This window comes from Chroicocephalus ridibundus, chromosome 15 (genome assembly GCF_963924245.1).
Source record: "Chroicocephalus ridibundus chromosome 15, bChrRid1.1, whole genome shotgun sequence".
NCBI lineage: Eukaryota > Metazoa > Chordata > Aves > Charadriiformes > Laridae > Chroicocephalus > Chroicocephalus ridibundus.
The window spans coordinates 9,245,390-9,267,557 of NC_086298.1; the positions used below are offsets into that span (position 1 = coordinate 9,245,390).

The following is a 22,168-nucleotide window of genomic DNA, read 5'->3' on the forward strand; positions in this document are numbered from 1 at the left end:
CAAATCCAAACCCACACAGCAACGTTCATCTTCTCTGCTGCCTTCGGAGATTCAGTCGTTATTCTCTTGCTGCTTGTGCTATCCTATGGGGGAAAGCTTTCCCCACGGTAAAGGATCTGGAGTTGCCCTTACACGTGGCGATTCAGCAGACGAGCGGAGACAGGGCAGGACATTTTATAAAAAAATGCAGATCAAAAAAGGGCAATGCATAGCATTTAATTTAGCAGCTTCATTAATTCTATTTCTGATGTGTTTGACCTGGAATACTTTCCACTTTGGCTTTTAAATTCCCGTGTTTGAGTTCTTGCCTTTCATACGGTCCCACACACCATTGGCATGCAATATTAACCTACCCAGGAGCTAGAGGCTGTATGACTAGAAATGTTAATGGCGCCGTGCAATGCATATTTCATCCGATAATTCCACCCAAGCAGATATAAATTACACATGCAGTTACCAGCTTCCATCTGCTGATGAAAGAGATGGCCTAATGCACATTTGAAATCATATGCAGTTTCCAGCACTAGGAACAACTTGCATGAATAGAGTTATTCAAGGAAGCAGTTCTTAATGTGATTAATTACTGAAGGTATCAGGGCCTTCATTATGTAAATGAAAAGTGTCATAAAATAGAGAGTTTGCACATCTTAGAGGCAGCCTCTCTTTCCAAAAAATGCATCTTCCTCATTAACAAAGAGCAGAAGGGCCAGCCTCCAGCAAGCCGGCGGAGCCAGAGGATGCTCCCTGCCATGGTTCACAGGGCGTTTGCTGCCGCGTGGCCCAAGCTGTATTGAGGGAAAACAAGGCAGAGGCTCTCCAGGGGCTAAATCAGGAGTACATCGGCGCTCCCAGTCGCTGCTGGGTAAGGACTTTGTTTGCATGCCCAAAGGAAGATGCCACAGGCTTGGAAATGGATGGCCCTTCCTGCCACTGTAAATTCTCCGTCCAGCGCTTTGCCCGCTGTCCTGCCCAGCCCGGCCAGCTGCAGGACATGTGTGTCCATGAACAACCCCGCAACAACAGCGGCCCCAGCCCCTTCCCAAACCCTCCCCACCAGACGGACACAGGGAGCGTGGCAATGAGGTGGAAATCTCGGCTCTGCCCCCCGACAGACCGGCTGCGGGCAGTGTCACCCCGTCAGGACGCACGGCCCTGCTCCCGCTGCCAGGCTGGCATGCGGCCACATCCCAGCACGGGAGGCATCCTTCCCTCCCGCTGCAGCGTGCAACCCCTGGTGCTACATAACCGCTGTTTTAGGCATTAAAACCATGACGAATCCAAGTATTTCGAGTTCAGGAATGTTATTAATTTCAAACCAAACTGACCCGCGCAGCATGAGGACACGGCGTTACCTCGACTGCTGTTTGAATTACTGATGCTTGGAGTGCTGCCGCTTGGAACTGACGCTACAGAAAGCTCCCCCAGTTCTTCTCCCAGCGAGGGCAGCTTAGCCAAGCGCTGTGTGCCGCCGCCGAGCTGACAAACCAGCAGTGTCAGTTCCCATACCCTTTGGACCGCAGGCTGCGGTCCAGCCTCCAATCCCCCCCCGACCCACCGCGGCCCCTCCTGCATCACATCACACCTTCCCGCCATGGCCCCGCCAGCCAGCGGCGTCACCGGTCACCCACAGCCGCTCCCGCGCGGCCTCTGGCTGGAAACCGCTGGGTTATGGCCTTTGCTTTGTTCGTCTTGGGAAGCATGTGCCTGTCTGAATCCTATGAACTCCCTGTGCCCGGCGGCGGGGCGCACGCTCCCAGGGACGTGGCCGGCGTGAATGCGGCCGGGCATAGTCCGGGTCTGTGCTGCAGTAACTGGGCAACACGGACACAAAGGCGATGCAGGAAGCGGTGGAGTCCAGGAGTGCACCTCCTGCCCAGTGGAAAAATGAGAATTTATGATCCTTGGAAACATAAAACTGTTCAGTGGAAAGCAGAAACCGAAGGGGGAGTACAATAGGCAAGGAGAATGCTGGCAACATACCCAAAGTCTTTTTTTCTCATTTAAATTAGCTCCTTACACCATCCAACAAATTCTCTGTAGATACCGCAGCCTGTTCCCCACACAGTGATCCGAAGGGGGCAGGGAGCTATCGCGGCCCCGCTGGGTTTCTGGGAGTCCCTGGAGGGGCAGCAAGGAAATGTGACTGCAGTTCATCACAGGATTTATTTATTTATTCCTAGCTCTGCGCTTTGGCAGCGGTGTTGCTGCCTGCAGAGCCAGGCAGGGCTCGGACCTCTCCAATGAAGGTTTGTGCTCCAGCCCCGGAGTCGGGCTGGGGTGCCGGGATGTGGGTTTGTGGGGATCTCTGTGCGCTTCTGCCCCGGACCTTGGGTCAGGGTTCAGCTGCGGCCGCAGGCTTTGGCTGGATCAGTGATCCCTGTCCCTCCTTTTCCAATGCTCCTCGGGAGCTGGCCAGTCAAAGGCTGAATTTACACGTTTGAGTGTAGCCCCTCTGTCCCCTTCCTAATCCGAGTGCAGCCTGCGGTGACTGGCATCGTGCCCTCACCCCTCTTAGCACCCTCATGGGGTTCAGGACCCTGGTGATGACCCACAGAAGGTCCCACCACACTCTCCTCCCCGGGACTCCCGTGCATCCGTCCTTTCCTGCCTGGCAGCTCATGCAGGTAACCCCCCAGCAGATGTGGGCAGCAGGAGCAGGGTCCCCGTCACAGCGTGCTGTCCCTGGGGAGTTCCATACGCTCCTTCCCGAGGACTCCACCTCAACCCCAGGCTCAGCCTCTGCACCATCCACCCAGCAATGCCGATGGCCCTGGCCACAGCCTGAGCTGCAGAGAGCTGCTTACAGACTAAGCTTTGATTAGTCTTGGCAAGAAAAGCACCACGGGACAGACTGGCCAGAGATGATTTATTGATAGGATTACTGTGGCCGGCCTGGAGTCGGTGCCCTGCGCGCAGCGGATCTGCAGATGCTGCTCAGGTGCAGGAGTTGGAGACAATTTGTCGCATAGCTGTGAGGAAAGGATTAACGGGAAAATCCACTCTATGGGCTCAAAATCTCCCCAGCAGACCACATCTATGGTACATAAAACCATCTGCTTCCCAGCATTGGCTTGGTCAGGCAGGCGGGTAACTGCTCTTTCAGAGCTGGGAAGTGGAAGCAGAGGTACTCATACGTTGGCCAAGGGGCAGGACTCCAGAATTATGGAGTCCCAGCACTTGGCTCTAGCTGGAGGACAGCCCTCCTGCTCCAAAGCCTCCCACCAAGCCCAGCTGCCTTGCTGGGACCATCTCTCAGTGAGCTGTGCTGACACCTCCAACTCTTGTCACTTTGACCCCTTCACAGCGACCAGCTGTGATGAGGTGTTAACGGTCCTGAACAGCTCAACCTGGGGCCTACACCCACACCCCACCCATGGGCTCAGGAGTTCCATTTAAGCTCAGTTGTGGGTCTTAATCCCCTTCCTGACTCCCAGTGTAGCACTGTTGGTCTCCGGCTCAGCTACAGCTATGCCTGGCCACAGACCTGCTGATCCTGACATGCAGATGGACCTTCCAGCTTTGCGGCAGATCTGCCTCACCAGCACAGACCTACCTGCTCACCTGGACTCTCGGTTGAACCCACCTACTACCTGGGGTCTGCTCTGCTCTCCTGGCTCAGGTATGATGGGATGGGGCCCTGGCTGGCGAGGCCCTTGCCCTACCAGCCATGTTATCATGGTTGGCTTCCAGCTCCTCCCTGAGGCAGCAAAGCCACCCTTGCTGCTCCCAGACCCCGGGGCAGTGTGTGGCCCCTCACAGCTGCCTTGGTGCAAGGAGATGCACAAGCACCTCACTAATGAGGGGTCTGTTTGCCAAACCCTTCCCTAATGCCTGAGCTTGGTGGTCAGCCCCTCGCCGCAACTCGAGCTGGGCAGCGGTGTGGATTGAGGGGGGAGGACGGATGAAAGGCAGTGGAGGAAATTGCAAAAAAAAAGAATTAAGCTAAGAAAATATTTGCATTTCTGGAGTCTCCTGTTTGGCGTTGTCACTGCGACTTTAATTGGTCTAATCTGCAGGTCTTCTTGGCCCTGTGCCCCCCAGCCCCTCAGCCAGCACGAGGGCGCTTCAGCTGTGTGTAGCCAGCTCCTGGCTTAGCTCACAACCATGGCTCCAAAAGCAGCTTCTTGAAAGTTGCCTGTAAATGGAAAAGGGTGTGCGAGCTCAGGCCAGTCCTCTTAGTCCTGGCTCTGGCTGCGTTTCAGCTCTCTGCAGAGACGCAGGTGTTTCCTGCTTCTCTCTTTAGGGTGCTCCTTAGGGGACAGGTTTCCGGAAGAGGGATGGCCGGGGATGCTGGGCACGCCTGGCCTGGCTGCCTCCTGCCAACTCCTGTTCTGGCTTTGGAGATGCTCTGGGGTGACGTGTGCGAGTGCAGCCACAACAGTGCCTAGGGTCTAAGGGGAAAAAAATAATCCCTTAGGAAGCAGTACCAAGTGCCACCCTCCTGCCAGCGCTTTGGAAGCCACAGAAAAGCAGTTTGTGGAGAGCAACCTGTGGATCTAGGCTTTCCAGACACTCCTTCCCAACGGAGTTTTAGGGCTCTGATTGTATTGAAATGAAGCACTGACAGGTTGCTTCAGCCCAACCAGCTCGTGTGCCCTCTACATCCCCTTGCAGACACCCCGCCTGCTGCCATCCCAGATTTCTGCATGCCACCTTGGTGGAGTGAGGGCTCATGGAGAGACTGAGGTGAACAAGCCTCCAAGCACTGTTTTGGGAAAACTGTTCCTTTCAGGAAAGGAGCTGTGCGGCTCAGTAAAACATGCTTGACAATTTTCTGTTTTCATAAATATTCAAAACCAGCCGCACCGGGAGCTGACTAATCTGAAGGCCTTCCCTGGACCGAGCTTTCCATGCTTCAAATTCTTTTGCAGATGTGAATCCTGAGCTGCAGCTTCTCCCTGAGGTGGGCAGATGTTAGCCAGAGTCCCAGCACGGGACACTGCGGCTGGATTATTCATCAGGAGCTCACCTGGCAAGTCACGGCAGAGCAGAGAGCTGAAATCAGGAGTTTCCAGCGCCCACTCACGGCGGGGATTACACATCCCCACTGCAGGGCATGTGTGAACTCGTGCTCCCCAGCGGGGCTGCAGTCCCCATGGCCACCCAGGATTCACCCATGGAGCAGCTCAGGACCCTGCTGCAGGTCGGCAAAGGGGGCTGGGCTATGGGTGCCTTGGGCCATGCCCTCTCTGACTTTGAGAGCCTGTGTACAGTGTGGATGGATTTGGAGAGGAACACTAAACTGCTCCTGAGTGCGAGGATGGAGAAATGCAGGCAGGCACCTGCTCACGCCAGTGGGAACTGAGGTCTGCTCCTCTGCAGCAAGGTGCACAGACCAGGGAAAGCACTGCCTGATGCCCCCTGCTCGGGAGGGCTGGGATCCGTCGGCTCTACCACATGGCCTGAAAACACAGGCTTCTGGGGGGCTGCCCTGGCTGCCAACACAGAGGGGGTTGCCATGGATTGTGCTTCAGTTTGGCCATTAACAGTGGGGCTGTGAGGATGCCGCCTCCGGTTCGGCAGCTGGAGGTTGGTGTGATAAGGGGGAGGCAGAGAAAAGGGCCGCCTTTTATCAAGGCTTGCTTTGCCTTCTGTGGCTCTGCAGAGCGTTCAGATGGGCATGGTAATACTGGCCACCTTCTTCGCCCCCACTTCTCCCCATCTTCAACGGATCTTGGGAGGTCTCAGGCTGTTGGAGTCCCAGGCAGCCTTTAAGGATAGCTCAGTCTTTCCAGCTAAAGGTGAGGTGGCTAAGGCAGGGGACGTGGCTGAAGTTTAGATGTTCCTCTGAGCCAGTCAAAAGGACGTGGAGCAAAGAGTGGCCAGAGTTACACCCATGGGGAGAGCAGGGCTCCTGCAGGTGACAGGAGCCGGTGGGGAGATCAGCACTGGCAGTGGCTCTTTAATTAGTCTCTTCCACCTCTGAAAACAGGCAGACTGTTCTGGAACAAAGCTGCTTTGCCTGCTTTTAAAACAGGGTGGTATAAAAGCAGCCTTTTCAAGGCCTTCTCCCTGTTAAAGAGATATTGCGATACCGCTGAGCTCCATCCCAAAAGGCACAAGCAGCCGCAGCCCAGCGCAAGGTGACATCATCTGGCCTTTGGTGCCTCTCTGACAAAAGCGCCATTGTGGGACTGTCACTTCCAGGAACCCCCTGCTGTCCCCAGGTTTAATAGGGAGCTTTCCCACACACAGCCCTTCAGTCCTTGTCTTCCCAGGGCAGGCCAACCCCAGCTCACAGGGAAGCTGGGTCTTATTTTCCTCTCCACCTCCATTCACTTTGCAGGAGAAAACAAATTACCTTCTCTATCCGCAGTGCTCTGGATGATTAATTAGCTTCAGTAATGAAGTAGTGTCTTGGGACGCCACCCCAATGGAGTCTCATGTACCAGGCACCGAGTGCACAGGAACATGAAAATGGTCCCTTACCTCAAAGACCTGCTAGATTACTGCGGATAAGAAGTGCTAATTTCATTAGAAGCAGGTCAGATTCACCTGAAATAACCCTGAGAAGTGAAACTGCAATTATACACTGCAATACCTTCAAGTAATTCGGTATTTCCCTATAAACATCAGTGTCAAGAGGCCCTGCAGAGAAGGTCCTGCTTTTGTACACATGATGTTTCATATCCTAGTTGCCCTCCAGTCTGGTATGTAGGACAAGAGACAAGTTAGGAGATTGAATTTTTTTTTTTTAAACCTTGTTCATCAATGTTCAAACAACAAAGCTCAGAAGAGCAGGAGCCAGGACTCTGCGGCAGGCTCGGAGCTCCATGAAAAAGCCTCAGACCCCCTACATGGCTGTGGGAAGGTAACGGAGTATTTTGTGTGTCGGTTTCTCATCCACAAAGCAAGGATGTTCATTTTCTACTTCATTCATTCAGTTGTTCTGGTTACAGCCAGTCCCCTGATAAGTGACAGCTACCCAGCACCTACCCAGCAGGGCCAGACCACCAGATACTGCTCCTACAAAGGCATGAGCAGGGAGCAACTCAGGATTTTTGCTGCTCGCTCCAAAATCCCTACTGTACATTCGGTCCCTTCCCACCCCTCCCCGTGGGCCTGACGGGCCACTAGTGCAGCCCCACGCATCATGGAGTGGTACGAGCCCGGCAGCAGGGGAGATGCTCCTTGTTTGTTAATGGTGTGGCTGAGCTGTGCAGAGAGGGAAAAGGGGAGCTGATGCCCTCGCAGAAGCAGGAGAGGAGATGGGACAGGGGTGACGAGCAGGATGGCTTTGCTCTGTCTCTGGGAGCTGGTGTTTATTGCTTGTTTGCGGAGAGAATACAAATGGAAAGCCAGTTTTTAGTTCTTGTGTGGCTCTTCACAGGAGGGTTTGTGACAGTTGCTCCTCAGGGAGCAGAGCACCCGTTCAGACTGTGAGCGGTCTATGGCGTGGGAGTCAGGCAGGACCCACCATGGTGTGGGTGGGGGAGCTGCCGTGCATGGGGTGGGGGTTCCAGGGGTGCCCCTGGCAGGGGCTCACGCTGGCACAGCACAGAGACAGGGAGAAATCCTAACCCCACCGCTGTGCTGAGGCTCTGACAAAGGCAGGTGCCAGGATTTCAGGCCTCTAAATAATGCAACGCTTCCCTCTGCGTTTACGTAATGATGCTATTTTAGCGCAGGTAGTCCAAGAGGAGGAGGATGGCAAACGGGAGGTGAAGGCAGGCAGACGCGGGCTGGGCGAGCCACGGGCTGCCCGTGGGGATGGAGACAAGCATCAGTGCTCGAGGCTCAGGACAGCCAGGTGAGGTTCAGGTGCAGAAGGCAGAGGGGAGAAGGCCCATGTGTTAAACCGGTAACTAACTCCACCCAGCCCCTGCTCCCGAGAGGGCAGGCGTGACCTACGGTGGTTCTCCACTTCCAGCACCCACGGCTGCCCCACAGCCGGGAGAGACCCTGTGGCTGCAGCCGCCTCCTTAAAGCCTCTGACTGCAGGATGCGGGGGAGAGTGATGCTGAGCACGTGCGTACTTATCCAAAGGAGAAGGAGGAATCTAGTTTGCTGGTGAGAATCTGGAGAAGCTACATCTGCATGACTAACACCCGCTTTTGGTGAATGCTGCAGGGAGGGACCATCTCCTGGCTTCCAAACCTGCTATCACACCCCATATGCATCTTGGGTGCTGTCTTCCAGCTCTGCGTCTTGTGGTTTCTCCTAGGGAGATTAGCATTTTCTTTGCGTATCTACAGCAGAGGTAGGAAGCTGGACTTGGCACCTCTATCTTCGAGGAAGCAGAATTCAAGCTAGAATGAAGACTTGATCTCCATTTGCATTCAGAAACAGCACTTGATTACTAACTAGACCAGAATGAAAATGGGAGGGATGCTGAGCTGCCTCGCGTGCTGTGATGCGTGGACCAGGTTTCATGCCTCGTTTGCTAGGTGCAATCAGGCTCCGTCCTCGTTCGTGGCACAGAGCTCTTTGTTAGCTCAAGCCCTGGGTGCGGCCGAACCTTTCTACTTCTCAGTGCCAGCAGCTTTCATGAACCGCCTTGCTATGTACTGCTCTGGGACAGTCAGGGACTGAAATAATCTGCTTTTTTCCCAGGCAAGGAGACTTTTTCTGTGTAGCTGTTAATACTATTGATCTCCAACAGTTCCACTTGAGAAAACATTTCTTACAGAAAGCCCAGTGACTTACAGTCAGCCTCCAAACGCTGCACAGAAAGGATGTGTCTGCATCTGAGAGCACCAACAGCACAGCAATTCCAGCCAGCAACAGGCCATTGAGCTTGGAGGGGGTCAGGGCCACATAGGGCCACAGGGACCGTGCTTGTATGGTCTATTAGTAAAGACTTGGCATGCAGTATGGAAAGATCCTGCCTCCTCAGTAAAATCAGCAGAGTCAGGTCCAATGTTTAGATGCAGCTATTAAGAGGTATTTTCTAAAGCACACAATTCCTAATTCCCACTGAGTTCAGAAGGAATCTTGATTCTTCTGAACAACACACAAGGCACAAATGTCACTTGAAACCTGCCCAAGAGCTCTTGTATCATGTGCGTTTCTGGAATACAGCAGAAGCAAAGACAGACGGGAGCTCACCCCTCTCCTGCCAGGCTGCCCCAGGCAGGCATCGGGCGCACCCAGGTATCACCCAGACGTGAGACCTGAGCAGTGCCGGGCACAGCACGGCTGGCATGCTGCTTCTCCCCAAGCGGGCCTTGGTTAGAAATTATTGAATGCTGATAAAATTGCCAATAGATCGTGGTAACCCTTCTCTGTGCCAAACCCAAAACCTAAAGGGAAGTCTTTGGGTTCTTCTCGAATTGCTCATAAAATCTTACTTAAATTTGGAAACAAGAGTGCTACTATAAGAGAAAGAAAATTCAATGTTAATTGTGTCATCTCCAGAACTCCAGAATATTAAGCAGTTCAAGGACTCTGATAGCCTCAGGGGAGCTACTGAGGTTGGTGAATCTTGATGAGAGAAACAGCCTGGGTTTAGACAGTGAGAATTATGGATAAAGAGGGTTTTATGGTATCAGTATTTATTGTCACTGAGTCTTGTCATCAAAACTGTATCAAAAGCAGCTACAAAGAGTGGGAACCCACCTGGGTGTGCCCTGTTTGCACTGCAAATACAGCTGTGACATGCTGTTGTCCCCCTGCTCAGCAGTGACAGGCAGCCACCCTTGGGGCTGATGCTTAGCTCCTCTTCCCTGACGCCTGCTCGGCTCCCCAGGGCTGTTCCCGTGTCCCTGGGCTGGCAGAGGTGTCAGCAGCTAGGTGTGAAGCTGTGGACATTAATGCATCCCACGCTGCTCACATACAGGTCGATGATTAACCACAGTGTTCCCTGCCCCAGCTCACAGCTTCTCCTGCCTTTGTCTTCGATGCAAGGAAGCAAGAGGAGCAGGAGACCAGCATTGCCCTGGGGGAGCAACAACATGAAAATAAGAAAATGTGCCTGGGCTTGAAGTTTAGGCCCCATAATCATTAACGGCAGGAGCACGGGCTGCAGCAGGACTGAACCAGTCCACGATGGCTTGGGATCACTGAACCTTGGTGCTTCCTGAACTGCATACGGCTCTGCGGCAGGTATGGGGCACTCGGAGAGGCAGCTGGTGTTGATGGCAGACACCAGCATTTGGGACACTTCTACCAAAGGCCCCACATGCCTGAAGAGTCACTGTGTGCCTTATGCCCTCCTGGAGCCGGCTGTAAATGCCTAGTCCTCCATCATACTGCAGCTCATCTTCACATGCCCATTGCTCTTCCTTTGTGACAAAAATAATCAGAAATCTTTAGAGAAAGAAAAAAATCTTTATAGAGAGAAAACCCTGGAGCTCAGAGGGTCTGGTGGGACTCCTGGGGGTACACTGGAGCTGGCTGTGCTGGCAGCAGGGTGATGGGGGGCCCTGGCCTGCGATGCTCGTGGCAACCCAAGAGGCCATGTCTCCCTCCAGCAGACCCACCGCCCAGCAGCGTCCCTGCGGCAGCAGAGTGACAGAAGGACGGAGGGAGGGGGAAGTGACTCAGGTGTCCTGAAAACAGTCAGGCGGCTGCCAATTAGTCCAAATAACCCATCTGGCCCAGGGAAAGGCCGTTTAGAAAATGTCTAATCGCGTCTGCACAAAAGAAAGAAAACCATTCTGCATTGCCTTTGAAAAATCCCTGCTCTCTCCAGGGACCCAGTCAAGATTTTTATTCTGTAGATTTATCATAGAGTATTTTGGTCAAAACATGAAGTAGCTTGTCAAAGTATTATGTTAAGTAACGCCGTTATGGTTGGCCTTCAGGCCTCATATAGTACAGAGCAAAAGCAGAATGAAGAAAGCACGCGTAGAACCAAGCTATTGACAGCAAATCTTATTTTACTAGGCAGAATTTTGCTTTGTGGTCATGGTCCCTCAGGGTCCCCGCTCCTCAGAACACCGATCCATAAAGTACAAAGGGTCCCTGCACTGCACAAAACTGAGACATCTACAAGGTACCCACTGTTGTGGCACTAGAACTGGCCTTCCTCCCATGTCCAGTGCCAACACTCAACCTAAGAACCAGAAAGGCTGAGGTCAAAGCGTGAGGTTACATCGTGGCTACAAGCTGATTTTTTTGTATTTTTCCCTGCATGTAGATAGCTTTGCCCATGGGACAGGTTTAAGTGTTTGTGTTTCCATGGACCGTTCTGTTTTGTTGCTCATCCTGAAACGTCAACCTGCTCTAGTGGAAACCAATGCGTGTGCTTGCGTTAGCCACACAAGGAGGGTCTCTGCTCCACCAAAGGCACTCCAGGCCATGGCCAGCCCCAGCTCCTGTGCCCTCGCCTGTCCAGTTGTCACTCAAAGTAAGGCACCTCCTCATTAACAAGCTAATCCAATGTGCTCGCTACCGCTCTGGTTGCCATTGCCATCTCAATTACATTTTTTCAGACACCAATAAAGAAGCAGCTTTGATTGTGGCTGATAGTTCTACACCAGAACGTAATTTGAAAGCCATTATATTTCATCTCTGTAATACTCTACAACCAGTAACATAATTGTTGTAAAAGCTACTTTATTTCAAACTAGATAAAAGCTTTGCAGAGATCTCATACACTGATATTTTAGCTAGTAAAATCAAATGCTTCAGTAATCTGATGATAATGCTGTTAAAGCCACTTTATTTTACAATTAAAAGGTACGTGCCTCATTGCCAAGATTTAGCATGAGACAAAAAGCTTTGTCTTGTTCTATTTGATATTAACGTTCTAATTTGGCTTTTATCCGTTTAACTGCTGCTTTTATTAGCCTTCAACTGAACTCCAATCCGTCCTGACTCTTATGCAAAACAATATCAATATGCCTCACTGGTTCCACCCCCTCACTGGAGAAGCCATCCAGCTTCCAGCACTCTGAGGAAGACATTAAAAGGTCACTGTTGCTTAGAGATGACACATTTCACTGACTGATCCCTCCATCCATCTGTTATCAATCATACGTAGCGCGCTCTGAACAGGGTATAAGAACTGAAGCCTCTACAATCACCAGTCACTTCTCAAAAACTAGGTCATAGCATGTGGCTACTGAAAAAGCTCTAAGCTGTCTCCTGTGGCCAGTATTCACAGCTAGACCAGTCCCCACTCATTTCATCTCAGAAGTTAAGTGGCAGAAGGTAACTAATCATTATTCTGCGGCAAGAAGTCCAGAGGTGATTTAGGGTTGGAGATGAGCAGGGTGGAAACCTGCAAGAGACTGTAAGTCAGCGGGGGAGCTCGATGGCATGGTGAGACACCCCCAAGCAGTGAGCAGAAGGCTGGATTCTCGTGTAATCTCAGAGGTGTTTATTCCTCTCCTCCTACTCAAGACGTACAAGCAGAGTGAAGTCAGTTCTCCACCATAGCTACACAATGCTGCCTAGAAACACCGTGCATGATGCCACCGCAAAAACATCTCATTAAGAGCTTCTTCCCTTTGCGTTATGATAATGTGAAGAGCAGAAACTGGATAAAGCAAGCTTAGGTTAGTTTAAGACACAGCAGGCTTAATTCTTCTAGAAAAACAGCTTCCGCATTTTTAAAGCCATTTCTTAAGTTTATGAAAATTAAATTTTCTGTAAGGCTAGTAAAGCAGTATATCCATGAGACACACTTGAGCTTGCCAAGACAACCATGGATGGGAGACCATATGAGAGGCCTAAGGAGCTGCACCTGCATCACCCATCCTTCCAACCCCAGCCTTCTCCCTTCCTCGAGCCTCTATGGCAAAGAACCTCTGGGAGATACAGTCCCACCAGGTGTTTTGACTAATTAGGGCTGCAGGGCATACTGGGAAAGGAGAGAGGCTATAAAACTCAGTGTCAGGGTAGGAAGCCCTTCCTGCAGGAGGTGTGGGAGGAGGGTAAGGAGCAGTGGTTGGGAGGTTGTGGCTCTACATCACATCTCTACATGTTGTAAGAGGAGACCCTGCAGTCTTAGACTGAGGCCACTTGTTTTGCCTGGAGAAATGGATTCTTTCTAGACCTTCTGCCAGAGGGCTCATCTCCTTCCTCCGCATCCTGGCAGTGCCTGTGCTGCAGAAAGGTAAGACCTGTGATGTGGTTGTCATCTCCTAATGTAAGGTGGCTTTCCCTCCCAAGGGCATCTGTCAGGTCCGTTATCTTCTTAAAGACCAATGAACCAACTGTGGGATTTCAAATTCAGGTGCCATTTGCAGTGTGAACAGTAAGAGGATTTTTAGGAGAGCAGGACACTGAATAATAGTAGTTTCAATGCTGCCTGCTCTTATTAAATGCACTAACTAGTCCTCTGGCATGGGACAGGGCAAAGAACCTGCTAGGGGGGATGGAGTGGTGAAGGCTCCAGCAAAGGAGTAATAGGAAGGGATGCGAAATGCACTGTATCATGAAAATGGGCTAATGCGTGTGTCTAGGGACACTGGAGACCCCTCCAGAGCAGCTGCCTAGATGCTAATTAGAGCGTTCAGGTCCAAGGGTCTCTGTCCTCACACCCAGATCTCCTCCTCTTGTGTAGGAGGAGGCAAGAGGCTCCCTGGCGTGGCTCAGGTAGGATGCTCAGAGCATGCTGCAGGACCCCTCTGCCTCCTGGGAAGCCCAGCCTGATCCCCATCACTGTGCAGGAGGCTCTGCTATAGCTGCAACAAATAGAGGAAAACAAACTAATGAGGCATTAGGGCTAAACTTAGATGCAATTAACACTTAATTACCATCCTGAAAACACTTGCTGTATTTTGCCAGGGCCTGGAAAGGTAAAACCAATTAGCTTAATCTTGTATGGTAGAAAACTTAAACTGCCTCAGGTGCCTGTCATGGATGGGACCCTGGGAGTAAGTGGTGTGTGACAGCAGTGCCTGGAGCTGGGCAGCCCTGCAGGCGGGCAGGGAAATGGGACGTGGCCCTGCGCAGGGCACCGGGTGCCTGGGGAAGGGAAGGGCCATATGGCAAGGGTGCCTGGGGCCAAGCCATCCCCTCTGCTCTTGATGCCCTCCTGCCAATGTCAGTGTTCTTAGCCTGCCTGTCTGAGAGACTGTTCTTCTCTGTGCCTGTGGCTTTGCTGTGTTGCCTGGTTGTCTCCCGTAATAAAGCAGGGGGCAGCTAAGGGTGTGCGGGCTGCTGGACAGGGAGACAGAAGTACAGAACGATCCAGAGAATGGGCAGAGGACACAAAGCCATCCACAATCACCTGCAAATCTCCTTCCAAATCACTAGTGCAAGGTCCTCAGGTTTTTTTTTGTGGTAGACTTGTAGGCTGTGCTGAAAAGGATTGACTATAGTCTGATCATGTGCTGCCTGTGTGAAGCTGCAGGAGCCTTTCTTGGGCTTCTGCTTTGGAGAGGAGCCAAAACTGACACCAGACTTTCTGCAAAAGGGATCAGTGCAAGTTTGCACATGCTTATGTATACTGGGTTTGGATATCTAAAACCACTGCTCTTTCCTGGAGGCTATATGCTCTGTCTAATATCAGCGTAAGCAACCCTTGCATGGCCCTCCAGAGAAGCAGGGAAGGCATCCTAGAAAAAGATGCTCTCTTGGAGCGTACTTTGGGGTAAATACATTGTCCTTTTGGTATGGAGGAGAAAGGAGGAAGAGAAATGTACAGGCTTGGGGAAGCTTGTCTCTGAAGTCCTCCTCTCATCTTTCCATAAGGTCTGCTGTCTGCTTGTCAGTATAAATGTTGATTGGACCCATGACCGCAGCATGGGACTATCTTCTATGTACTGTTCCTCAGGCGCTCTAGTGAATGCCACTATGTGATGACACTATTTATTTGAAGGTCTTGGGTGAACTGCCATGGCCAGCTCTCCTGTCTATAAAGCATCTAGTAAACGAGCATTTCCCTACCACCACCGTGTACTATCAGCTGTGTCTTTAATTGGCTCAGGGTGCTATAGCAGTTTGGAGCAGACAACGATATGCTTGTATTTTACACGCTCACTGGGTAAGAATTGGCACCTGTTTTTCCTGCACCTTCCTGTAAATGAAAGGAAGGTGCATGGCATTCTGAGAACTAATGAAAGGTCCACACCAGCAGACTGAAGACTGCTGAAATATTTTAAGATGTTAGGATTGTTTTCTTTCACAGCCCAGCCCATTAGCTGAGCATTTGGATGCTCTTCCAAAGAGGCTGAAAGGAAAAGCCCTCCAGGAACTGCAGCAGAACAAACTCCCATCCAACAACAACTGATCCTGGCATGCAGCTACAGAGGTCTATACCAGGGCAAGGGCTCCAACGGTTTGCGCTTCCACACTTGAGTCTGGGCTGTAATTGCAGCAGACCAAATAACTTCATTATAGTGGGAGAGGCTGCAAAGACTAACCAAGAAATCCAACAGCTGGGAGTTCAGCTTCTATCTTTTTTTAGTACTGATCACAACTCCAGCTTAGATTAACATGAAGCTGGCAGGAAAACTTAGCTACAAGCATAATAGCCCAGGCAGAATATATCAGAGGAATCTATGCAGCGGTTATCTTGGTGAACTTCTCTTGGGTATTAAGAAGGCTGTCTGCCTGGGAAAACTGAAGGAGCTGGGTTCTAGAAGAATCTCATTAACAAGTCTATGAAACATCTCTATCTCTGAAGTCTGCCACACAGAGATAAATTAAACGGAGATGGCTGAAGGCAATCACCCTGCCCTCTGCCAAGCTGGTTCCTCCCCTTCTGTAGTAACAGCAGACAAATGACATCCACATTTGTTCACAAACCATTGCAATTTACAGCCTGGTATGGCGTTAAGTGTGAAGCCCAGCTATCAGATTGGGAGCTGCCGGGGTGCTGGAGAGGCAGGTTCTGTGCAGCTGTCCCTGCCGCCTCTGCTTCACAAGGCTGCACCGCAGGATTGTAACTTTTACTCATCCTGATTTTAAACTGATGTCATGTCACGCTTCACCACCACCAGCTGATATTTGGCAGTCAATATGACTTACAGCGTGGATGGATTGCACTTCCTCACTAGGATACCATGTGGAGAAATTGCAAAGTTTTGAGACTCTGCTTAAGAGCATGGATGCAGCAAGAGTGATCAGGATAAGAGGGAGGCTGAAATGAGAACCTGGTTCTCATGCCAAGGAGAACTCAGGCATTTCTGATGTGTCCTGCGTCAAGATTGATAAATGTTTCTGCTTCTCTGGCACACTGGCCTCTGGGGAAAAAGACTTCTCAATTAAATTAAGCCTAAGAAATATGGAGATAACAGAAGAAATGCATTAGTCCGGATGCCTACCTCCTGTTTGTTCACCCTGGTGCTTGGATGGGCGCAGCACCAGTTGGCTGTTCCCTTATGAGATGATTAAATAATCCAACATCTGTCTCCTTTCTGACTGTTAATATTTTCCCAGGTCCAAGACAGACCTTCCAAACAGATCTGAAATTTCTAGGCTTTGTAGAATCTTAAGTGCAAATTCCAGGGAAACTGCCTGTGCCTTAAAGGTAATTAAATGGAGTAACTTGGGGAATTGCTGGCAGCAGGCTGTCTGCGGTGATGACAGGCTTTGACACTTACTCCTACCACGTCCTTGCACAACTCTCCACTCAAAATAGCAGCATTTTGCTAGGGCTGCTTGACTGGCTGTGAAGTGCTGCACCGAGGGTAGTGTTGCTTGAGGAAGGTGGCAACTGACTGTTTCTCCTCTGGTCAGTGTTAGCTCTGCGGAAGCTGGAGAATGGATGCAGGACGTGTTGTGATGTTAACCCTTCACACAACGCCATCCATTCCCTGGTCTCCTGGCACGATTTCCCAAGCAACCTCAGGAGCATCAAGGAAATGTTTTGCGTTTTACAAAACTCATCTTTATCCCCTAAGCCTGTACCCGTAAGCATCTTTAGCAAAGCTTTCTTGTTACTGTTTCAATAACATGAAACACTATGGGCTCCACATCTTTCTTCTTAACTTCACCATGAGCCTTCAGCTGGCTAAGGGAAGAACTTGGCTATTTGGTTGTTCACTGACAGGCAGGCAGGAGTAGTGGGTCTAGGGAAAGGGTGACCCCACCGAATCAGGGAGCTATTTGGACCCTCGAGGACTTTCACATTCTTCATATTAGCTGCCACTTGACTTCTGCGTGAAGAAAAATCTTGTATTTTACATAAGCTCCCTAGAGTGCTGAGAAGGCTCAAATATCTGCAGATGACTCCACTTCAGCAGAAAGCCAGCTCCACCAGAACGCTGACTCCGAATGCAGGAGCTCGAGCGGGTGCTGCCAGATGTGCGGACCTGGATGGCCTCGGGCAGTGGGAGACGGCAGATGCGGCATGTGGCTTCTCTCTGGGAGGTGGAGGAACGCCTGCCTGCACCAGGAGCTGCGCGATGAGTTGGACTCTCATAAACAGCAACTTGACATGTCTGTCAGAGCACGGGGTTCTTATTCAAGTAGCAAACTAATTTCATCACCTCCCCTGCCAGGGCAAGAGGAGGTAGAGGGATTAGTTTGAACTCTGACAATCATATAATAACATGGCAGCTGTATGCAGCTAATAATCCACAGGGAGGATTAGCAAACTTAAAGTTGTCTAGCTCTGCATAATGGGAAGCTAAGAACAGCAGCTTCCCTGTTCTACCTATTGCATTTGCATTCCCTCCAGTGGAAGCATAGAACATGATGAGACAAGGTTTTCCAGCCTGTTATGAAATGGGAATCTAATGTGTGACTAATGGAGTATTGCTAGCGATTCTACGAGCATCCATTCACTCAGGAATATGGATTTAAGCTTTACTATGAGAGTGCATCTTAAATACCTACTGCAAAAGAGCAGACCACAATTTTGGCAGACTAATGTTAAAACATGTCATTTGAGGCTCTCTAGGACTAAAGTCCTATAGTCTGTACGCTCTGCGTGTCCTGAAGTCTGCAAGCAGACTGCCCTGCTAACATGTGGAGAATACCACTGAACTCCTCCCAGGCTCCCTGGCATAATTCATATGCAACTGGCAAAAAGAGCCCAGTACAAAACGTGGGACAGTAAGATGCCAAGGAGCAAACTTAGCAACTGGAGTTGCTACTTTTCTTACCACCCTCTCTCTCCCCACACTCTAAGGACAACTTTGAGTGCTAGGCAGCTCAAGGCTTTTTTCCCCTGCGGCAAGCACTTTTAATCACAGACTGGAGACCAGAACCAGACATAGTAGTAGGAAGGCAGTTTCAGAGCTTGTATCAGTTTACTAATGAGTAACTAGAGTAACCAGCTCTGCCAGAGCTTGGAAAAATACAGGGCTGGGACTCCTCATCTTCCTCCTCCCCGGTCCCCTTCTGGAGTGGCAGAAGCCATGAGTAACTGCCTGCCCGTACCCTGCTGGCTCCGTCACCGACTGCTCCAGTGACAGCTCAAGTGTCTCCTCCCATGTAGCAGGGCAGAGAGAGCAGCATAGGAAATGTTGTGCTGGGGCTTGTACTGTGTGACTTTTCTCTTCCGCTCCAGTAGAGAATTCCAGTGGAACACTGGCGCGCACAAAGGATGAAAGCTTCAGCACAACGTGCCCCTGCCAATGCTTGGCAGAGCTGCAGGACCTTCCTCACTCTTGCAGTGCAAACAGGCGCTACCACTCACAATAAGATGGTCGCAAAATACTAGTTTCTAGCTTCTTCCAGTGTTTCCTCCCAGTTGCAACTGGTGCTGCTGAGAGTTCATGGGAAAAACCTCTAGTATAGACAAGGCCTCTGCATGCAAATGAACGCCACATAAATAACCCCCATCTTTCCTCAGTTCCTAGGTTGTGTACTCTATGCACTAGAAGTCTCTTCAAAGACCTCCCAGTTCATTCTTTATGCTCTAATTAAGGATCAGTGCCAATTAACTATCTTCAATAGAGGAGCATCTTCCGCTCAGCAGCCAGGAAGTGTCTGAATAAGATCCTGCTGTACAATACGCACATGAAAAGGGAAGCCCTCCCTTTTTGGAAAGGGCTTCCAAGATTAAAACCCCAGTATAGAATACAGGATGCCCACTTTAAAAATACTGTGTGATAAGATTAACATCTGTGAATGCAGAGTGATTTCTTGTATGCCTCACATAGCACCCAAGCATGTTACTGCACCCCTGAGACATCATGGCAATAGCAGGTGTGAAAACAGAATGCAACACTTTCTAGCAACTGATACTAAAGTACTGCCTGCATTTTCTTACATGGCTGTTATCTGGTCAAAGATCAGAAATGCAGTGTCAAATCGGATATTGATTCAGATCAAAAATTACCAACAGTTATGCCAGCATCTAACCTGCCCCAGCAGTCCTCACCTATTGCCTTGGCTTCGTGTAGATGTTCACCTGTTCCATAAATAACCAGGCAATTTAGATCGCTGCTGCACTGCGTTCTGAGCAAGAGCTGTGCTAATAGTCTGAGCAGGCAAAGGCAGGGGAATGTCATTTCTGAGCTTGGCTGGAGATGAATACATCAGCTCCCCAGCCAGTTACAGGCTAAGTTTAAAAAGCGCTATTCTAAATGAAAATTAGATGGTTAAACACTGCGGGGGGAGGGGGGGGAAATAGGATAATCCCTTCAAAGCTTTAAATGGAAGATTCTCAAACCTGCTTCAGCTGATGTGAGACACACGAACAGCCTCAGAATTAAGACCCCTGCAAAACTTCAGCCAGGCACAACAGCTGCACTGTCTTTTGGGGTAGATACACTTGAACCGGTTATACATGAAGCAGATGTAAGCTAGCCACCCTGCTAATCGTAGCTAAATCTGGTGACCATTCACAGGCTGTTCTGAAGAATAAAGGGATAGAGGAAGAAGAGCACAGACTTGATGATGAGAAACAGGAACTGTAACACTAGTGGAGGATGGGGGAAAGCAGCAAATTATTCTGTGAGCGGCAGAATCCACAAAGTCTGACGGGATTTACATCCATAACATCTGCCAGGCCACTGATATTTCAATACATAATAACATAATATATTTGGAATTGCCAATGAATTCAAGTGCTTTTGTGGAGCAGATTGAGTACATCTCATTTTTCATACACACACACAAACCCAAATAGGCTAAATAAATCTCTTAGGTTCAAGGAGAATCCCCATACCTGCTCAGCAGAGATGAGGTTTTATGTTTGAGTTTTGCTAACTGATCCCTTTGCAAAGAGCAGAGGATGGGTCTACCCTAATATGCCTTGGGAATTTCTGGAGAATCTCGTTACAGCCCTGATTGTGCTGAGATTTGAGCTCCAGACGGGAAGGGTGGGGGGGAATGCAGAACAGCGCACTGCTACCAAATCACTCCAGTGAAAGTAACCTTTTATTCCATGGGGGGTTCAGCTCTTTGGAACTTACCCGAATCCTTCTCATGGCTGCCACAATCTCCACGCGGCTGTTGGGCCTGGGTACATCCAAGCTACCGATGTACTGAAAGACAGAACAGTGAGATGTCTGTAAAGTAATGCACAAGTTAATGGTGTAGGCTTCTTCAAAACAAGCAGCATCTTTTGTTAATTTAGTCCCTGCTTGGTTAGACTCTCTTGACCCAGGACATGATAGGAATATCTGCTGTGGATACTATTATCAAAGTCAGAGAGAAGTTTGTGGATTTCTAACATCGGGTGTGAGCTTCTGATCTCATTTGGATTCTGGATGCGCCTTTACCAGTGCTTTGCAGAGCAGTGTCTGTTGCTAATCAAGTTACAATCCCACGGGTCTGAAAATGGGACTGTCCATCCTTTGTCTTTCCTCGCTACACCTGCTTTTAAAAGACTCGTAGCTAAAAGCACATAAGAGTTGGAAAGTTGCCAGGATGTGCAGCAACTAGCTTTCCTGGAAAAGGCTCCTGATTCTGCCCTAATTCTTCAGTCTGGACCATCTTCCCTCTGGATGCTGTTGTCCCTGCTTGGTTGGACCAGCTCAGCTGTCTGCAGAACCCCGGTAAACCCACTCAAATCTGTGTCCTACCCCAGCTGCTTTTAACTATGCTTACAGGAGCTGCTGCCCTAAACTAGCTGCCTGGCTGAGCTTGCACCAGTGTGATAGCGGCTGCCCTTGGCAGTGGGTGGCTGCATTTCAGTGTAAGCGTCAGCGCTGGCAGGGCCATGGGGCCCCTCACTCGGGGACTGAGACACAGGCGGAGGGCGGGTGCCCAGCACCTTCACCTCTACCGCCTCACCTACAGCTTTCTGCAAGCCAGTTGCCCGGTCCCTCCCTTGTGATGTTGGGACGCTGTTGATGCCGTGTGAGTTTTCAGGGAAGACCTGCAGGCAGATGGCTTCCTGCTGCGGGCGTTTCTCCCTCCGATGTGTGATGCCCTGTGCTGCCTGTACTCTCCCTTACGCTGGGTTGTAATGCTTGTGTGCCAAAGCAGGCTGTGGTTGTCACCTGCTGCTGCAACAAGGTGGTACCAGTGAAAGCACACATGGCACAGATGCACAGGAGTGCTGCCGGAACCGCTGCCATGCAGGGGAGGCACAAAGCTGCCAGCTCAGCCTTGGGAATGAGGAAAACATGCGGTGTCCTGGACAGTCACCTGGCGTGTCACCACTAATGCTGTAAAGCGGTGTGTCTCACAGCTCTGAGGAAAGACTTGCACATCAAGGGCATGTTGGTGAGGGCAAGAAAAATGCCATCTGAGTGAGAGGGTGAGTGGCCTGGTGAGAAATGCCAGTGTCCTGCCAGCGTGGGCTGGTGCTGCGGCTCGGGCAGAAGGGGCAGGGTGCCGGGCTCAGCCATGGCAGGCTCCCAGCAGGGTCTGTCGGCTCCCTCCATCTCACACAGCCTGTATACGCACAGCCATCACAGGCGGGTTAGTGGGCGGCAGAGGGCAGTTTACATAGCTCAGTCCCCTTCTCAAGAGGATTTCGTTCACAAATTGAGTCTGTTTTTTGAGTGTGTGGTTTCAAGTTGTGGGGTTTTTTTTTTTTGTAAGTTGTTCCTCTGCAGAGAGGGGAGGAGGAGGAGAACGGGCAGCTAAAGACCCTGCAAACATTCAGGTTGATAATATACATATGAACAGAGACAAAATACTTCCCCAAGAGCAGCCCCATAGCTATCACTGTTACTTAGTTCTAGTTTTATTTCTCTAGTGTAATGCTTGCAGCCTGCAATGGGTTTTATCTTGAAAAACTTCTATTTAATAGGGCTTTCAGAGATGAGTTCTCCTAGCTCAGTACTTACTGCTCTTTTGCCTGCCTTGAAATAAACACCACGAGCAATCTGAAAGGTCATCTGGCTTTTCTGATGTTTCTGTAAATGCCTTTGCAAAATGGCATTTTTAAGAGCGGTTAAGTTCAGCTATAGCCTTTGGTAAACGA

The 22,168-nt window shown here is 50.4% G+C and overlaps 1 protein-coding gene across 2 annotated transcripts in view; it reads right to left on the minus strand.

Annotated features, from left to right (window-relative positions):
* The window catches only part of LOC134523804 (carboxyl-terminal PDZ ligand of neuronal nitric oxide synthase protein-like), a 36,972-nt gene that overhangs the window by 12,497 nt on the left and 2,307 nt on the right, over positions 1-22,168 (minus strand). For both annotated transcript variants that reach the window (XM_063353193.1, XM_063353194.1), the window contains one exon: positions 20,205-20,276. In XM_063353193.1, the coding sequence (XP_063209263.1) occupies positions 20,205-20,276 (72 nt within the window). Of the gene's footprint in view, positions 1-20,204; positions 20,277-22,168 lie in introns of those variants that run through there.